This window comes from Pipistrellus kuhlii, unplaced genomic scaffold (assembly GCF_014108245.1).
Source record: "Pipistrellus kuhlii isolate mPipKuh1 unplaced genomic scaffold, mPipKuh1.p scaffold_m20_p_4, whole genome shotgun sequence".
NCBI classification, from domain to species: domain Eukaryota; kingdom Metazoa; phylum Chordata; class Mammalia; order Chiroptera; family Vespertilionidae; genus Pipistrellus; species Pipistrellus kuhlii.
In genome coordinates this window covers 72,084,640-72,102,747 of record NW_023425540.1, presented here as the reverse complement: position 1 = coordinate 72,102,747, position 18,108 = coordinate 72,084,640, and the positions used below count along the sequence as shown (strand labels likewise).

Genomic DNA, 18,108 nt, shown 5'->3' with positions numbered 1-18,108 from the left:
ACAGGCCTATCAGCTTTCCCCTGCCCTCACTGCAGTCTACCCCTCTGTGGCCTGCCAGGGAGGGCCTCCATCTGTTGCTCTCTCCCACCCTTAGGGACCTCTGACTCCGGTAGTGGGCCCTTAACCTTTCCCAAAGCCATTTCACACCTAATTTCCCAGGAAACAGGACAGGCAGGGAAGGGTTCTTCTTTTTTAAATCTCAGTCTTGTGGATGGAAAGCAGGGGGCCTAGAGAGGAACAGTGGGTTGGTGGAGACTAGCCTGGAACCCTGCCTGGACCGCCTGCCCATCAGCCCCGGGCTGCCCTCCACATGGGCTCTGAAGCAAGGCAGGTCTTGTCTGAGGCCCTGGGACCTAGTCCCTTCCCTTCCACACACATACCAGCTGCTCTCTCTGCAGGATACGGACAGAAAATATTTAATGGAAGCTTGTGCGTGGGCCAGCCGTGCACTGTAGCTGCATACTGGCCCGGAGGCCTGGCTGGGAACCCGGAGGCCTAGGAATGAGGCTGGGAGGGGGTGGGAATGGGAAAGGTGGGAGGATGACTGTCTGTCAAAGGGTAAGTGGGTGATGGGGCTGTGGACGCCCCCCCCCCCCCCCCCCTGGGACATGGGAGAACCTGGCTCCCAGTGGACTAACCTGGTTCTGAGTAGTGGGCTGAGATCCACTGATGGGCTGTCCTTGGCCAGAGAGGGTCCTGGGTATGGAACCCTGGACAGGACAATAAATCCGATCCCAGGGAGGAGGAAGTGAGGAGGAGCCAGCCTTTTAGTGGCTCTGACGTACAAGGAGGAACTAGTGGGGAATGTGGAAGTGGCTGGGGAAGGAGGAGGGGAGGAGGGGAGAGGCTGACTGGTTGAGAGCATCTTTGTCCTGGGATAGGGATCGGGGTTAGGCAGGATAGGTCTATCTGGGGTCCCTGAGGGCAGGAGGCTGTGGGGTCTTGGAGGAAGTTGTGATGGGGCAGATGATGAGGGGTTTGGGGTAGGATCCCAAAGTGGGGGCCCTGGATGGACAAGTTCTAGTGTTCAGGACAGACAGGGAGAGCGCCGGGGACTCTGCCCACGGGGGCTGCAGAGCTGGGGATGGAGCCAGCATTTCAGGCCACCTGGCCAGGGAGTGAATGCCAATCACCACAGACTAAGAGGAAGCTCCTCGGGTGGGTGGGTGGGGTGGGGCTGGGGGCCTGGCATCCCAGAACCTGTGGCTCAGAGGTGTCCCTATGCAAGGCTGGCACTCGGGGGCTTGGTGGGCATGGGCTCCACAATTGCATGGCAAGCAGGACCCAGGGAAAGGGACAGGGAGAGACATGAAGTGACAGGAGAGCAGGACTCTGGGACACACAGAGGAAGCAGCGGTTCCCCAGGAGCTGATGTCACATATCCAACTCACGTCACACATTCAACCACAGTCTGACTTTTTGTTTTTTGTTAATCCTCACCAGAAGATATTTTTCTATTGTTTTTTTTTTCAGAGAGAGTGGAAGGACGGTAAGGAAGGAGCAAGGGGGAGAAAGAGGAGAGAGAGAGAGAGAGAGAGAGAGAGAGAGAGAGAGAGAGAGAGAGAGAGAGAGGAAGAGAGAGAGAGAGGAAGAGAGAGGAAGAGAGAGAGAGAGAGAGAGAGAGAGAGAGAGAGGAAGAGAGAGAGAGAGGAAGAGAGAGAGAGGAAGAGAGAGAGAGAGAGAGAGAGAGAGAGAGAGAGAGAAAGAGAGATATCAATTGATTGCCTCCTGCATGCACTCTGACAGGGGCTAGGGATTGGGGGTTGAACCTGCAACCCAGTTACATGCCCTTGACCGGGAATGAAACTCTTCAGTGTGGGAGCTGACATTCTAATTGCTGGACCACACCCACCACCAATGAGCTGTGTTTTTTTGTTTGTTTGTTTTTTTTTTGGTTGTTTTTTTGTTTTTTTAACGAATGGATTTCTCTTTTTGATTGGATTACTGGTCTGCTCAAGAGAACTCAGACACTATGGGTCTGGGTTTCAGCAAAGCTCTGAACCCAACCATGGAATTCCTGGACAGAAAAAGGGGGAGAGACCTTCTGTGTGTCAGGGGCAGTGCCAGACTCTCCTATCCCCAGGCACAGGGCACGGGTACCAGTGTGGCTGCAACCATATGTTTATTCGAAGCTGAACACGCAAGTGCAAATTTAATGCAGGAGGAGCTGTCAGTGGCCCGAGGTGGCCATGCTAGGGTGTCTGCTTGGCCAAGAAGCCCCTGGGCCCCTCAGACCAGCCCTTGGGCCTGAAGAGCCCCTGGCATGGGGTGTGCTCACTGCAGACTCCTCACCTAGAAGCCAGAACACCTTGCTAAATAATAAAGCAAAAATCACGGTGGGTCTGGGATGGGGTAGAGTGACAAAGGTAGGCGGGGGTGGGGGGGTAGGGGGTGGGGGGGAAGGATGGACTCAAAGACTCCTGGTCTGTGAGGAAGGGTCCCCTACATCTTAGGAGGTGGTGATGGGTCCCAGGGGATCCCAAGTGGTTTAGCCACGGCCAGAAACAGTGGAACACGGTGTCACAGCATCCCTGCTACCAGGGCTAGAGGTCAGGCTGTGGGCAGGGCCCAGGTCAGATCACCAGCCCGAGATGGGCTGAGAGACCACGTGGCTCAGCCTGGCTGGGCCGTGGGACTCTCTGGACCTAGGAGGCCTGAAGGGGCTGAGACATCCTCTGAAGGGAGCCCAAGGGGACTTAGGGGAGGGCAGGGGCAGTTTCCATGGGGGGATTTCTAGGGGAGCCTAAGTGATCAGAAGCAGCTGAATAAGCAGGGTGGGGAGTGCAGTCATCGCTGTTGTGAGCGGGGCGGCTCCGAGACATCACTGCCACAAGTCCCCAGCCGCGGCCCCGTTGTCATTCTCGTGGAACTTGTGCAGGTGGTCAGCAAACCTGTGGGACACAGAAACCTTTGCTGTGGCCGCGTGCAAAAAGGAGTGAAGTGTGTGCGTGCGGTGGGGGAGGGAGAAATGGAGGCATAGAAATCTCCAGGGTCGAGCACCACGTGATGGGGTGGGGGCTGAGGGCAGCAGACATGTTGGGGGGCTGTGAGGTGAACCAGAGTGGGGCAATGGTGGAAGGCTGGGGGGACAGGGAACAGAGGAGGAGCTCAGTGGTGCTGCGGGGCTCAGTGTGGAGCCATGGCCGGGGAGGTGAGCGGGAGGGGGGGTGGGGCCCTCAGGGCGTCCTCACTTCTTGGCGCAGAAGGTGGTACAGTCCCGCTCCATGCTCTCGCTCCACGCCAGCTTGTAGAGAACCTGGCCAGGCAGAGGCACCGTGAGCCGCCCGTCCTGCCGCACAGGCACGCCTGGCTCCCCGCCAGCCCTGGGCGTGCTCAGCGCCCAGACCCCAGGCTGGTGGGCCTTAGAGATGCTCCTGTGCCCACCTGTTTCCAAGGTGGCCAGACAGGCCTGGACATGGAAGCATCACCCTAACATGCTGGGTATACCACCGGCAAGGCTAGGACCTGCCGGGCCCTGGGTCAGAGCGGACTTTGGATAGGGGCCATTTGGACTGTGGCCTCAATGGGGGTGGGGTCCGAGGCCGGGCCCTCCAATAGGCACACCCCACACTCCTCTCCCCGACTCAGTGGACATGCAGGCGGCATGAGGCCTGTGTGCTGTGCACTAACAGGATGTCCCTCCGGGGTGCAGCCACCTGGCTGACCCTTAGGAGGGTCGGTAAGACCCTCTTTCCTGCCTTCCCCAGACTCCTCAGCAGCCCTCCCTTCACCAAGCCCGCCAGGACCAGACAGAGCCGCCAGGCCGCCCCAGAGGGCCCGTGGGTGGGCTTGTCATCCCCGGCCGGGCTGAAGCCCTCCAAGGGGAGAGAAGTGGCCACGAGCAGATGGTGGGGCTCGGGGGCAGCCTGGGTCCTTCTGCCCTGGAGGTGACGGGAGCTTGATGAACGCAGCCCTGACCACCACCGAGGCACCCACCAGGAAGACCAGGCAATGCAGGAACAGGGTGTAGAAGAAGCCGATGGTGCGCGCCATCTTGTTGGAGAGAACCAGCCGCCCCTGAGGAGAAAGCGGGGTGTGGAGCGGGAGTGGGACAGGCCTCCCCATCCTCTCCCCGACCCCTGCAGGGCTGCCCCGGCTCCTGCAGGGTAGGCCCCAGGGCAGCAGGGGGAGGGAGGGGCAGGTACAGGCCAGGAACTGGGGCCACAGGGACCTCAAAGAATGGCATCCTCGGCAGCAGGATTCCAGAATGTACCGCGAGAAGAGCTGCCCCAGAGTGGGGAGGGACCTGTTCTGGGTCACACAGCCGCTCTTGGAAGGGCCTGTGAGGAGTCGGGGGTCCTGGAAGGTTCTCCAGACTGGATGGCAGGTGGTGAGGTGGCCATCGGTTGGTGTCTCTGATGGCCCAGAGCAGGTGGGCACCCAGGGGGCACTCACCATGCTGAGTGTAGCCTTGTCCCAGGGGCTCAGGCTCTGGTACTTCCGCTGCCGCTCCTGAAGTGGGAGGGGTAATGAGAGGGCCCCCAGGACCCCACCGCCCGGCCACGCTCGCTGCAGAAAGGGACCCTGCCCCGCTGTTCCTGCAGAGTGCCGGGGGCCGCCCCGGTGCCCAGTCCTAGTCTGTGACGCCCCAGGCTCCTCCCAGGGGGAGCTGCCTCCTGCTCTCTGTGGTGGCCCATCCTGCCTATGGGAGTCTTTATGGGCAGGACTTCTGTGGCCTGGGAGGTGGGGGAGGGAGTTACACAGATTGGGGGGGGGGGTACTACAGGTCACCTGACACTGGGAGCTCATTGTGCGTCTGTCTGCCCCCACCCCAAGTGTGCACGTGGTTAATCCATTCACTGTCACTCTCACAGAGCCATCAGGCAGGTGTCCTGGGTGCTGTGCGCCCACCCAGGGTGGACCTGGGCCTCCATGGCACCAAAGTGGGGTGCAGGGGGCCCTGGTGGCCTGGTGGGGTGGGAGTAAGGGAGGGCTGAGGCCAGGTGAGGGGGCGGGTTCTCCAGCGTCCCTGCCCTGCCTGGCCTGAGGCCAGCCACACACCCGCTTGCTGAAGGAGGAGAAGGGGTCCAGGCGCTCCTCATACTGGGACGAGTACCGCTGCTCTGTGTCATCGCTGCCACCGCCCTGTGTGGAGAGAACGGAGACCCAGTCACGGGGGCCCAACAGGAAGCTTGGGCCCAGGGAAGGCTGGCAGGATCAGCAGGGAGCCTCAGCCGCACAGCGGAGGTGGGGAAGGGCCCAGAGTGACGGTGAGAATGTGGCTGGTGCCCAGGACCCAGGGGCGCTGGCCAAGGCCCGAGGTCTCCCAGGAGGTCAGGGCCTCTGTGCCTCAGGGCAGGAATGGGGAACGAAGGCCCAGACACGGGCTGGAATGTACAAGACAGACAGGGCTGGGCCCCATGCAAGGAGGTGGACTTATAATAGAAGGCGTCTGCTGGGAGTGTGTGGGGTGGCTGTGGGGAGCAGGCAGAGACACCCCAGCCAGCCACCAGGTGTGTGCCGCAGGTTTGCACAGAGTCTGGGCGCCCTCTGGTGGCCCAAGAACAGCTCCAATGGTGGGATGGGCGGCTAGTGGCTGAGGGTCATGCCTCAGGGAGGCCCCATCAGAAGTGTCCCGCCCATTCTGTTTCTCCACAGTCACACAAGGGTTTCCTCGCATGAGGTGGTCCCCTGTGAAGCCTGAGGGTTGAGAGAAGCCAGCAGCAGCCCTCCTGGGCCCAGAATCAAGTGAGTAGGTTTCCACTCTGTTCTTTCTCTTTTTGTTAATCCTCACTGAGGGTATTTTTTCCATTGATTTTTAGAGAGTGGAAGGACAGGAAGAGAGGGAACAGAGAAAGAATGAGCGCGAGAGAGATACAGAGAGAGACAGTCGCACATGGATTGGATGCCTCCTGCATACATCCAACCAGGCTGGGCACCGAACCTGCAGCCCAGGTATGCTCCCTTGACCTGAACCTTTGGTGCCGGGCTGACACCGTGACCACTTAGAACACTGCCAGGGCCCTCTCTGTTCTCTGGATTGTTTTGGGGGGATGTTGGACCAAATTCTGGTACGGTTTTAAACAAATGTAAAAAGCCGATGGTGCCGTCATCTTGTTGGAGAGAACCAGCCGCTCCACACCCCGCTTTCTCCTCAGGGGCGGCTGGTTCTCTCCAACAAGATGGTGCACACCATCAGCTTCTTCTACACCCCCTGTTCCTGCCTCTTGCTGTACCTCACCACCTCCTGGGGGGATCTGACGCATGAGCCTCCTCTAGGGCCCTGTGGGGGCCTCTCCCAGCTCAGGGAGCACAGCTGGCAGGCAGAGGGGGCCAGAGAGCCCAGTGCTGCCCAGCAGGTCACTGCCCTGCCCCCCTGCCTCGGAGTGCCCGCACTACCTCTCTCCTGCCTGGTACACCGGGGGTAGAAACGCGGAGGGCACTCACCCGGCCAGAGTAGTTCTGCAGGAACTTGATTTTCTCGAAGAGCTTGATGTTGTCGGCACGCAGGCTGTCCAGCTCGCTCTGCAGGGCTTGGATGGTGTGCTGGGCCATGCGGTGCTCCTGTGGGCAGGCGGTGGTGGGTGAGCCAGCGGGGAAGGGGGGGAGAGGCCTCCCTGCTGGCACAGCTACTGCTCCGCGACCTGCAGCCTCTTGGACCTACTAAGACCCTTCTCCGGCTCTGGGAAAGGCCCTTTTCCTCCTCAGGCAGAAGTCATGGTTCGTGGGTCAGGTTTCATCATGTTTTATTTGTTTATGGTATTGTCAGCCTTTTAAAATCATTATCGAGACATAATTCATATAGCATAAACATCACCATTTTAAAGTTTGCAATTCAGTTTTTTAAAAAAATCTTCACAATTCTATCCCTAGTTCCAGAGCATCTTATCACCCCAATAACCTGTCTGTAGTCACTCCCATTCCCTTTTCCCTTATCCCCCTGACAAGCACTAATCTACTTTCTATCTCAATGGATTTGCCTCTTCTGGACATTTCATGTAAATGGAATCCTACACCAGGTGATTTAATGTCTGCCAACCTAGGGGCAAGGTGAAATGGGACCTCGTTTTTCAATTTTATTCAAATCCTTAAGTAGGTGTTTTCTTCACATTGTTAACAATTCAAACAGCACTAAAAAGGACATGGTAGTAAATACAGAATTACCAAACGATCCAGCAATTCCACTTCTGGGGATACACCCCAAAGAATTGAAAGCAGAGACTCGGAGCTGCTTGCACACCCACATTCCTAGCAGCGTTAGTCACAGTAGCCAAAGACGGGTGACCCAAGTGTCCATCAACAGGTGAATGGATAAACAACTGTGGTCTCTCCAGACAACAGAATACGATCCAGCCATAAAAAAGAAGAAAACTCTGGCACATGCTACCACACGGAGGAAGCTTGAGGACATCATGCTAAGTGAAATAAGCCAGTCACAGAGGACAAACACTGGATGATCCTGCTCACATGAGGTCCTTAGAATAGCCATTCACAGAAACAGAGTAGAGTGGGGCTGGGGGGGGGGGGGGGGGGGGCAGGAATGGAAGTTAGTGTGTAATGAGCATAGAGCTTCTGTTTGGGAAGATGAGGAGTCTTAGAGATGGATGGCGGTGAGTGTAGTTAATGCCACTGAACTGTACAGTTAAAAATTGTTAAGATGGTGAATTTCATGTTGTGTGTGTTTTGCCATAAGTTTTAAAAAGTACATGATAAAAAGTCTAGATTTTCAAAGCAAAAGGTAGAATACTTAACACTTGGTCTCTCCCCTGTAATTTATTCTGAAGGCCTTCTTCTGAGGGCTGCCTAGCATTCCGCAGGGCGGCTGCGCAGGCCCTGGCGGGCGTGTGGGTGTTCCCAGGCCTCTGCCCGTGTGGGCAGCGGTGAGGGGAGCCCCCTAACATCCCTCCTTTGATGCCTCATGAGCCGGGGTCAGAGGGTCCCATGGGATCTGGCCCACTCTTGTCATTGGACCAGACGGGGCCTGGCCCGCAGGGGGTGCTTAGTCACTGTCTGCCTTCCCTGGTCTGAGCCTGGAACCCTCGGGGGACTGTGTTTGGAGAGGAGGAGTGCAGACATCCCATCATCAGCTCAGGCAGAGGCTCTCTGAAAAGGACGGGAACGTCCTGGCTCCTGTTCTTCCTCAGAAAGCGATCGGGGTGGGGCTTGGCTCTATGGGATGACGGTGTGTGTGTGTGTGTGTGTGTGTGTGTGTGTGTGTGTGTGTGTGTGTCTGCAGAGTCCCCAGAGCCAGATGGTGCCACTCTGGGTGCTCCCTGGTCTGTCAGTGGGTCCTCCGCAATCGGGATGCAGTATCTACATCCAGGGGACACCTGGAGGCTTTACAAGAAACTGCGTGCTCCTGCTTCTTGCATTCCGTCCTCACTCTCTCCGGTCCTGCTCCCTACTCTCCCAAGACCACAGCCCTCCTGCGGGCACTACTGTCACCATTCATGTATCACGTGGAGGCACCTCACATCCAAGGCCCAGACGCACCTGGACCAGCCACCTTCCTCATGCTGCTCCTCCAGGAGGCCCAGCCAGGTGCTTCAGCCAGCGGCTCTCTCACCTCACAGAGCACCCACATCCCTGGACCCTGCGTCTGTCGTCTCAAAGACCCTCCTCCCTCCACCCGCCCTGCTTCTCCAACCTCCCACCTCATTTACGTTTCCGCCTGGATGAGGATGACCACTCCCAGCCTCCTGTCCTCAATTAGCTGCCCCAGTGACCCTTCTTGCCCCCCAGCCTGGCAGTGTTGCTCCCCTGCTGAAATCCTTTGCCGGTCCCAACCTGGCTGTGGGCACTCGCCTGACAGCGCTGTGCTCTGATGGTAGCCCTGGACTGACCTGCACTCCCTTTTGGTGTATTGTCCCCGTGTCTCCTCTACCCTGGGCGCCTGATTCCTCTTTCAAAGCCCAGCGTGGCCAGGCCACCTCTAGGAAGCCCTCCTTGACTGCACAGAGCAAATCGAATCCCTCTGCGATTTTGGGTCTGTGACACGTCTTTCTCCCCCAAGCCTGAGTGTCCCCCACTGTGCCCTCAGGTCTAAGGAGTGTAGGGGAGGGACGCATGTGACTCACAGCCTCCAGCTCCTGGTTCCGGGTCCGGAAACGCTCCCTCTGGCTGGAGATGATGGACAGCAGTGAGTCTACCTGGCCCTCGGGGAGGGTGCTGCTGGCTGGCGCCATGGGTCCTAGGAAGGAGGGGAGAGTGGCTTGGGGTGGAAGGAGTCAGAGCCTAGCAGTGGGCCCTCAGGTTGGGTGGTCCCAGCCCCGAGGGAGCTCTGGCCAAGTGGAAGGCACTGGGTGTCTAAGCACAAGGTGACGAGAGGTCGGGGGAGGGTGGCCTGGGGAAAGGGGGGGTGGGGGATGACATGAGAACAGGGGCCCTGGGAGGGGAGGCCCTGCCACAGTGTGAGGGCCAGGCTCCCCCCCCTCCCCCCCATCACTCTGAACTTGGATCCTAGACCCCTGCATCTGTCCGACTCCAGCTCCGGGGGAAGCGAAGGACCACTGACCCCGCTGGAAGCCACGAGTATCCCCGCCCAGGTTCTGGCCTCCAGCCTGGAGGAGCCACCTCTCCATCAGCGCCGGGGGCTCTGGCTGCATTTCCATGCCAAGGCCTCCCGGGGAGCTGACCACCACCCACCTAGCCTTCTACAGGCCACTGGCAGGGCCACGGGGGTCAAGACCTCAGGGCGCATTACAGACTAAGGCTTACAAGGGCAAGTGGGGAGCTCCACCCTCCTTATCGTGGCTGCTGCACTGCTGGGATGGGGGCCCTGACTTTCTCTGGGGGAGGGGCGTGCTCTTTGGAACCCGGGCTCTGGCTGCATCACCTCTCCTCCCTTCCCTGCTCCCCACTGGCCCACGGCTGCCCTGGGGGTCAGGTCGGCCCCTCCTCACCATAGAACAGGGCAGTGGCCTCCTTGATGGGCTCTGGAATCTTCTCCAGGCTGAGCTCGGCTGCACCCTGCGGGGGAGAGGAGAGGCGGGAGGTCTTCACATGCGGCATGGAACAGTCTCTCAGGTGCCACGCAGACGAGGGGCAAGGAGCAGCTGGAGTGGACTGGCGGCAGGGCAGGTACACAGTGGCCACAGGAGGGCCTGGAGAGGCCACATCTCACGGCAGGGCCACCGAGTGTACCCCAGAAGCTGGAGCAGGGCAGGGCCCTCACCTGGCCACGCAGCCCTGTTGGCCAACAGCCGCTGGCGTCCCTCGTCCTGCCAGCCAGCCTGCTGTGTGCCCTGGGCCGGCCCAGCTCCTCCTGAGCCCCATTTCTCCAGTTATAAAGTGAGGGGGTACCAGTGGTCAAGGACAATAGGGGGGTGGGGTCATGAGTGGTGGTGGGGAATTGGAATGGGGGTTGAGGACAAATATGTGATACCTTAATCAATAAAGAAACTAAAAAAATAATAAAATGAGGGGGTCATGTGATGACCTCCAAGGGCCCTTGGGCTCCAGCCTTCCATGCTCTTTGGGCCTCAGGTCCTCTTGTTGTGAGATGGGTGGGTGAATCCTGGCCTTGCTCCTGCCCAGAGCCCCCAGGGCAGGGGCCACACCAGGGCCTGAGGGTGCTTGTGCCAGGTGGAGGCGGCACGCCTCTGCCTGAACTGGGCCTCCAGGTGCAGTGAGCAGGCAAATCCCAGAGAGAGATAGAGCTGTTAGTGGGTGGTGAGGGGGGAGGGATTAGAGGGCCTCACCTCGGCATCTGGCCGCTGGATGGACTGGATGGTGCTGAGGTCCTGCTCCAGGCGGGCAATCAGCTCCCTCTGCTCAGTCACCATGGCCATGGCCTCGGTGACGTGGGCCTGCAGCTCTGCACAGCGCCCTGCAGCCAAAGAAGACACGGCCATCAAAGGGAGCCTGGTGGGGCCCAGGGTGCCTGTCCCCTCCCTGCCTCTCCAGCCACCAGTCCATAAGCAGGACTTCCTGGGGCCACAGTGGAGTGCCGGTTGCTCCCTCCCCACCTTCTTCTGCCCGAAGGACTGCCGTCGGAGCAGCCGGCAGGACCAGGGGCAGTCCTGGCCCCAAGAACTCTCTGTGCTCAGGAAACCCCGGGTCAGGAAAGGAGTCCAGGCCCAGGACTTAGGAAACACGGTCCGCCCTGGCCCTGCTATGACCAGCTGGGTGAGCCTGGCCACCCTCTGCCTGTTAAGCAGGGCAAGGAGGCCCAAGCTTCTTCCAGGGCTGCTGCCCGGGTCAGTGACCAGAAGAGCCTCGGGGGGAGCAGTGGTGGGGAAAGGTATTGAGGTGCAGGGCGGGGTGGGCAGGCCTCCTTCAGACCAAGAAAGGGCTGGGGGAGTGAGGGGCCCCAACTCTGGAGCTGACACCAAAGCCCCTCACCCAACAGGCTCCAGCACCGTGGGGGGCATGGGGGGACCCAGAAATCCCCTGTCCCTTTCTCCTCCATCCAAGTGTACAGTGTCTTTCCCAACAGGCAAACCCACTTCCCTGCTCTTGCGGAAGCGGGGAGATGTGGGGGTGTTCTCCTAGCCCAGGCCCCGTGGGAACCTTCTGCAGCCTCCGGCAGGGCGGACAGCGGTGGCTGGCAGCCAGGCAGACCCACATTTGAGTTCTGGCCCTACTTCTGGCTGGCTGTGTGACTCTGGGCAGCGGAACCACCTGGTCTGGGCCTCCTCTGTAAAGTGGTGACAACAAACCTCCCCAGAGAGGGAGGCTCAAGCCCTGAGGCACAGAGTGCTGCCCTTGGAAGGACTGCATAGCCACTAGGGGGCACTGTGGTCTCAGAAATGCCCAAAGGCTCCAGGCTTTGCAATACCAGCAGGGCCCTTGTGCCTTCCAGGTGATTCCTTTACTGAGTCCTGCTTCACCCTCACCTGCTCCATCTCCTAGGTGACTGCTGTATGCCAAACCCTTTACACACCTCACCCCAGGCCAGTCAGCCAGAACCGAACAGAGGCTTCCAGCCTGAGGCCAGCCCCAGGGTGTCCACCGGGCTATGTCTAAGCCCTTCCCCACACGGGGGAAGGCCCAAATGGTTCAGATCCTGAATAGATTTCCTCCTTTAGACATCACTGATACCTCTTCGTACCTGGCAGGTAAGTGGTGGTGGTGGAAGTGAGGGTCCAAGGTGGGGCTGGGGGAAGAGACTGACCTCGAGGGCAGGGCCAAGGTAAGGGGGAGGCCTGTGGGTGCAGGGTTGGGATCCTGTAGGCCCTGGATGGCCTACGGGAGCTTTAAGCAGACCCCATGGGCAACAGGCCCAGAGAGACCCCCAATGCCATGACCCGCTGGCCTGGAGGTGGGTCCTGTGGTCTCGGACCTGCAGGATGGGACTGAAGAGCAGCGTCACCTTGCTGCACCACATGTTTAGGAGGTGAGGGGGACAGAGGGTGTGGTGAGGTGGGGAGAGGAGCTGTGAGAGGGAATGCTCTGGCCACGGGCATCCATAAGGACAGCCACATCAGGAGCACATCCACAAACGGTGTTGTGACTGACCGTGGGGGTGGGTAGACAGACCCCGGCACGCATGGAGGTGTGGAGCCCGAGAAGGCTAGGCGAGGAGCATCCCATTTTCAGGGAAGAGGCCCGGGGGACAGAAGAGACAGGGCAGAGGTGGGGGAACCTGTGGAGCAAAGGACTGCTGCCCAGCAGAGCGAGCCCGTGTCCCCGGAGGTGTGCGCGCAGCAGGGCGCAGAGGGGAGCATGGCAGGAGGGCTGGATAAAACACCAGTGAGATGATTCTGTGGGCTGCATATTTTCCCTGTCACCAGCCTGTGGCCATCCAACCTTGCCTCAGCCAGGACCCTGGGGTAGGAGTGACTTGCAGCTTCTAGAGCCACCTGTGTGCACAGGGTTGAGGTGGGGACCCTAGGCAGGTGTTCCTGTGTATCTGTGTCTGTGCCTGCTGCAGGTCCCTGCCTGAGCACATACATGACACCGTGAATGTGTGAGGGCCCTGACAACAGCCCTTCATCCCAGGCAGCCCAGCCCGCGGTGCCAGGGCGCTTTGTTAAACTGGCCTGGACAGCCTGCCTCTGCTGCTGCTGCCGCCGCTGACGCACCCCGCACACTGGGTTAGCCGCTAAGTTGGTCTCTAGGGGTGCAAGGCTGAGTGAAGAGGTGGCTGTGCGTGAACCTGAGGGCTGGCTGCATGCTCACCGCAGACATGGAGGATGGCTGCCCGGGAGCCCCAGGGAAGAGGCCGGGCAGTGGAGGTGATGGGACCAGACTGAATGACGGCCCTTCAAAGCACAGACCTAAGGCTGCAATGGCAGGACCTGGACATTGTCTGGGAGCCCCAGGGATGGCCTGTCACTCTGCACCGGAGGGAGGATAAGGCCAGGAGACTGACCACGTGTGTGTGTCTCCTCCATGCCTGGAACTGGCTCTGACCCGGGGAATGGGTGAGCAGCAGCGTGGTTTGGCTCTACTGCCCGTGATATGCCAGTGAATAGCTAAGGGGACCTCTGTGTGGGGAGCTGGACCCTGGGCCTGAGGTGGGAGATGCAGGCTGGCAAGAGCTCAGGGCCCGGGGCTGGCTGACCCCCGGCAGCAGGTGTGGGAGCCCAGAGGGCACTGCGGGGAGAACAGCAGGGCCTCCCGGGGCGCTGACATTTTCAGAGCTGCCCGGGGAAAGACTGGAGGAGAGGAAGCAGGAGGCAGGATGGACATCAAGAGAAAGTGCGATAAGGTGCCAAGCTGAAGAGAGGGCATCAGCGGGTAAGGCGGGATGCGGGGTGAGGGCGGAGTGAACCGCTGAGAGCGCTTGGTCAAACAGCAGTGCAGCAGGGAGCAGCAGGGTGTGGCGGGGAGACCTGGGCACCACTCTGGACAGATGCCAGAGGGGGCAGCACGGTGGGCAGACACTGTGTGAGGGGATGTGCTCACGAGAGGGTGTTCAGAAGTATGGAGCATGCAAAACAGAGTGTCTGCAGCTGGGGGAGATGCCTGCATCTAGGAGAGAGGCCGGTAGGCAGAGCAGTGTGCGGGGAGTGGGAGGGAGGGGGGAGAGAACTCCTGCCTCTGCAAGGTGGCAGAAGCCCCTGTGAGACGGCCCAAGGCAGCCTCCTGCCCTCAGGAAAGTTCTGGGCAAATCTGAGAAGCTTCCTAGAGCAGCGGTCACCAACTGCTCGGACCTCGAGGACCACCAGAGGGGAGAAACAGCAAAGCAAGGTCAAGGTAAAAACTTAAGGAGGCTGTAGTATGACTTAAGGTCAAGAATGACTTCTGACTGCACACTCATTAAATGCAGAACCTTATCACAGCTGGAGTCGGAGGGCAAGGCCAGGGATGCTGTGGGGGGCGGGGGGTGGGGACTCTGTGATATTCAGTCAGCCACCTGCAAGCCAGGCAGGCGCTCTGGGGCCGCTAAGGGCACAAGGCTCTCTGCGCGGGGAGCTCTGAGGGAGCCGAGCAGCTCACACAGTAGCCATCACCCTCTCGCCTCTGTGCCGTCTGTCCCTAGGCGGCCGGGATGAGTGTGGAGCACTCCTGTGCGGCAGGTGCCGGCCCCTCACTCCTGCGCCAGGGCTCCCACCCCGGCTAGTGTCCTCCCTCTCCTGCAGCACCAGCTCTCACTTCTCCTTCCCATAGCATGTTCCCCATCTGATTCTCTCTCCTCTCCACTCCCTCCCAACTCTCTCCTCTTGACTTCACTGCCCCCTCCAGCTAGAAGTCTTCTATTCCAAGTGTCCACGTTCCTAAACCTTTCCCATCAGACTCAGATACTCACTATCAACTGTCCTCACCGAGGACACACGTCGCTATGAGCTCAGCCCTCGTCTTACTGACCCACCGGCACCTGGTTCCCAGGTCACTGAACCCTCCCGGGCTTCCTGTCCCGCTCGCCGCTCCACCTCAGGCTCCTGGGCTGGCTCTGCCCCTCGCTGAGCTGGGAGCGTGCTGCACCCGGCCCCGCCCCTGCACACCTTCCCCTTTCCGCGCGCTCACTCCGGCCGCCTGGAGTCCACTGGTGAGCTGAGGATGCCCGATGGACCAGGATATCTCCAGGACAGCCCAATGAGCAACTCAAACTTAACGGGTACCAACTGGCCCTGGCATTGGAGCTGCACATGTGCCAGTACGAAGCTCCAGGGTGACCCCGCACCTTGTTAATGTGTGCACACTTGGTGGAGGGGATGGGGACACTTTCTCCCCAGCGGGGAGCCCTGCACCCCAGCATGGCTGCAGAGGCTCCCAGCGGCACCCGAGTCCGAGTCCTCGAGATGTCGGTGGAGAGAACAGCCTCACCTAGAGCCGGCTCACGTCCGGACCGGCTGTGTTCATCCCCGCGGTTACCCCTCCCCCCGCCCCCGCCCCTTCCCCAGCACAGCGCTGCTGTCCCTCCGACACCGGCGCCTGTGCACTGCCGCCCCTGCAGGCCATGCACTTCCGGGCCTGCTTACCGGAGTGCCTCCTCCTGTTCAAGGCCGCTCCCTGGGAAATCTGCCCTTTCCCAAGTTGCCCCTCAGAGGCCCCTCAGTACCAATGACAAGACCAGCCTAGGCTGTGGTTCAGCACCTGATCCGTCTCCCCTGTGGGCTGTGAGCCACTTGAGGCCACTGGACACCCGGCTTGGAGCACATCGCTGGCTCAGAGTCCTCAGTGCATCGGAGAGGAGCTCTGCCATGTGGGGACTCAGCACCATTGATGTTCGCGGCCAGGCCACTGTTTATGGGTGAGGGAGGACTGCTCTATGCATCGTAGGATGTTTATCAGCGTGTTTGGCATCCTCTAGAGCAGCAATTTTCAACTTTTAAAAATCTCATGGCACACATAAACTAATTACTGAAATTCTGTGGTGCACACACACACACACACACACACAATATATATATATATATATATATATATATATATATATATATATATATATATATACTTTGCCAATCTGACAGAAAAAGACAACAACAGTACAATTTTGATTCAGTCACACAGGACGGCTACTGTGTTGGCTGTTTTCATTTTTTCTTTCTTTAAATTTTAAATTGCCAATCTAAGGGAAAAGTAGTCAGTGCCCCTGAGATTTTAAAAATTATTTCAGTTCACCAGTTGAAAATCACAGCTGTAGTTCCCAGTAGCATCCCCACCCACTGTGACAGCCCCAAACGTCTCCAGGCATTGCCAAGAGTCCCAGGGATATAGGCTCCTTCAGCTGGGAACCAGGGCCCCAGAGGATAGTTGTCTCAAACATGGGAGGCTTCTGGGTTTGGTTCTAACTGGATGGGCATCACCTTTGACAGTTGCTTAAGTTAGGGGGGGTCTCTGTGGAGGGCGCAGCCCCCTTTCCACAAGAGTGGGTGCAGGGAGGGTCCTCCTTCCTGTTTGTGACTGAGTCCAGTGGCCTCTGACATTCAAGGACACTGAGACTAGAGTTTTCATCGGGCGCTGGAGGACTCTGCTGCCCTGCTGGGGTGCCGATTGGCACACCACAGGCATTGGTACATCACCGGCGAGCTGGGGCTGGCAGCTGCTGGCGCTCTGGCTGACCTGCGGAGAGCCGGGCCTGAGCAGGGGCCCCTCCTGCTCTGGCCCAAGGAAGAAACAACTCTGACTGCAGGTAGCTCTCTAGCAACCAAACAATGTGCCGTATTGGATGCCCTGTCTATCACCCTGGTCGACAGCCCCAAACATGCACTGGGTGCCTGCTGTGGGCCCAGGCGCCGTGCTGAGCGGGGTGCGGGTACACTCAGTCGTCTCAGCAGCCCTGTGATTCTGGCATTGTTATATTCCCTTGCTAGAGGTGGAAAGAGAAGCTCAAAGAAGTGACATTCATTGATTCTTTCAGAAAAGGTTTCCTGAGGATGATCTAAGACTTGCCCGATGTCACACCAGCGGGTAAGAGAAGATGCTGGGTCTCCAGCTCCACACAGTGCCCCCTGACCACGAGGAATGGCCCGATGCCCCCGGCACAGTGAGTGGGTCCTCAAATCTAACTCCCGGAGCACCCCGCCCCGCGCCCCGAACAGAGCAGCTCTGCTTTACCCGTCCACAAACCATTCTGCTTGGGGGGGGAGGGGGGAGGCGCATTCTACCGACATTCTGAGAACCCAAGCTTCTTGGAAGAGGCAGGAACTTACGAATGTCTCCCCAAACTGGGCTTGGACTGTATCCCCCGCTTCCATGAACGCAGCTCATTCCACGCTGGGTGGGTCAGACTCCCATCAAGAACTTGAAGACCAGCCCCACCGCGCCCCAGCGTCACAGCCCGGTCTCACGCCTACAGGACCCGATGCTGTGCCTACGCGGAAGCAGTGACCCTTGAGCCGCCATCCAAGAGCCACGGAGGAAGCAACCAGGTCCCAAGACAGCCACTTGGAGGCCCCGATTTTAAAACCCTCACCCGTTAATTGATTTTATTTTATTTTTATTTATTTATTTTTAAATATATTTTATTGATTTTTTTATAGAGACGAATAGAGAGGGATAGAAAGTTAGAAACGTCGATGAGAGAGAAACATCCATTAGCTGCCTCTTGCACACCTCCTACTGGGGATGTGCCCGCAATCAAGGTACATGCCTTTGACCGGAATCGAACCTGGGACTGTCCAGTCCGCAGGCCAACGCTCTATCCACTGAGCCAAACTGGTTTTGGCCTGTTTGTTGATTTTAAAGAAGGGAGGGAAAGAGAAACATCAGTGTGAGAGAGAAACATTGATTGGTTGCCTAGGGTAAGTGCCCTGACCAGGAATTGAACCTGCGATCTCTTGGTGCACGGGACAATGCTATAAGCAACGGAGCCAACGGGCCAGGGCTTGAGGGCCTTTTAAACACACAGACAGGATCATGGCAGACGCCCCCCTCCCACCAATAATTATATCATCTTGTTGCCATTCCCTGTACATCTGCAATTGTGTTTCCTCGGGGCATCAAATAAGGCACATTATGTCATTCAGACCCACTTAACTACAGGGCGGGAGAAAGGTCACACACACTGCCCACTTGCAGCCACAACGTGAAATCTTGCTTCCCCTGCTGCCTCTGGAACTGGCCGTTTCACAAGCAGAGCCAGGCCCACAAAACCTTGTGCAACTGCCATTTTGCTTAGTTAAATCTCACTTTAAAGGCACGTGGGGAGACTTTAGGGGTAGAAGGACTTTGTGCTGTTTTGTTTTTTACATTTTAATTTAGCTAGTGCAGTGGTCAGCAAACTCATTAGTCCACAGAGCCAAATATCAACAGTACAACTATTGAAATTTCTTTTCA

General features: G+C 58.5%; 1 protein-coding gene across 4 annotated transcripts in view; it reads right to left on the bottom strand.

Moving 5' to 3' along the window:
- Positions 1-2,105: 2,105 nt before the first annotated feature.
- Positions 2,106-18,108, bottom strand: part of CUX1 (cut like homeobox 1) — a 349,872-nt gene continuing 333,869 nt past the window's right edge. For all 4 annotated transcript variants that reach the window (XM_036408967.2, XM_036408966.2, XM_036408965.2 and 1 more), the window contains 9 exons: positions 10,641-10,768; positions 9,843-9,909; positions 9,018-9,130; positions 6,388-6,504; positions 5,002-5,085; positions 4,396-4,452; positions 3,937-4,017; positions 3,192-3,256; positions 2,106-2,891 (listed from right to left, as the gene is read on the bottom strand). In XM_036408967.2, the coding sequence (XP_036264860.1) occupies positions 2,822-2,891; positions 3,192-3,256; positions 3,937-4,017; positions 4,396-4,452; positions 5,002-5,085; positions 6,388-6,504; positions 9,018-9,130; positions 9,843-9,909; positions 10,641-10,768 (782 nt within the window). In that variant the 3' untranslated portion in view covers positions 2,106-2,821. The remainder of the gene's footprint in view (positions 2,892-3,191; positions 3,257-3,936; positions 4,018-4,395; positions 4,453-5,001; positions 5,086-6,387; positions 6,505-9,017; positions 9,131-9,842; positions 9,910-10,640; positions 10,769-18,108) is intronic.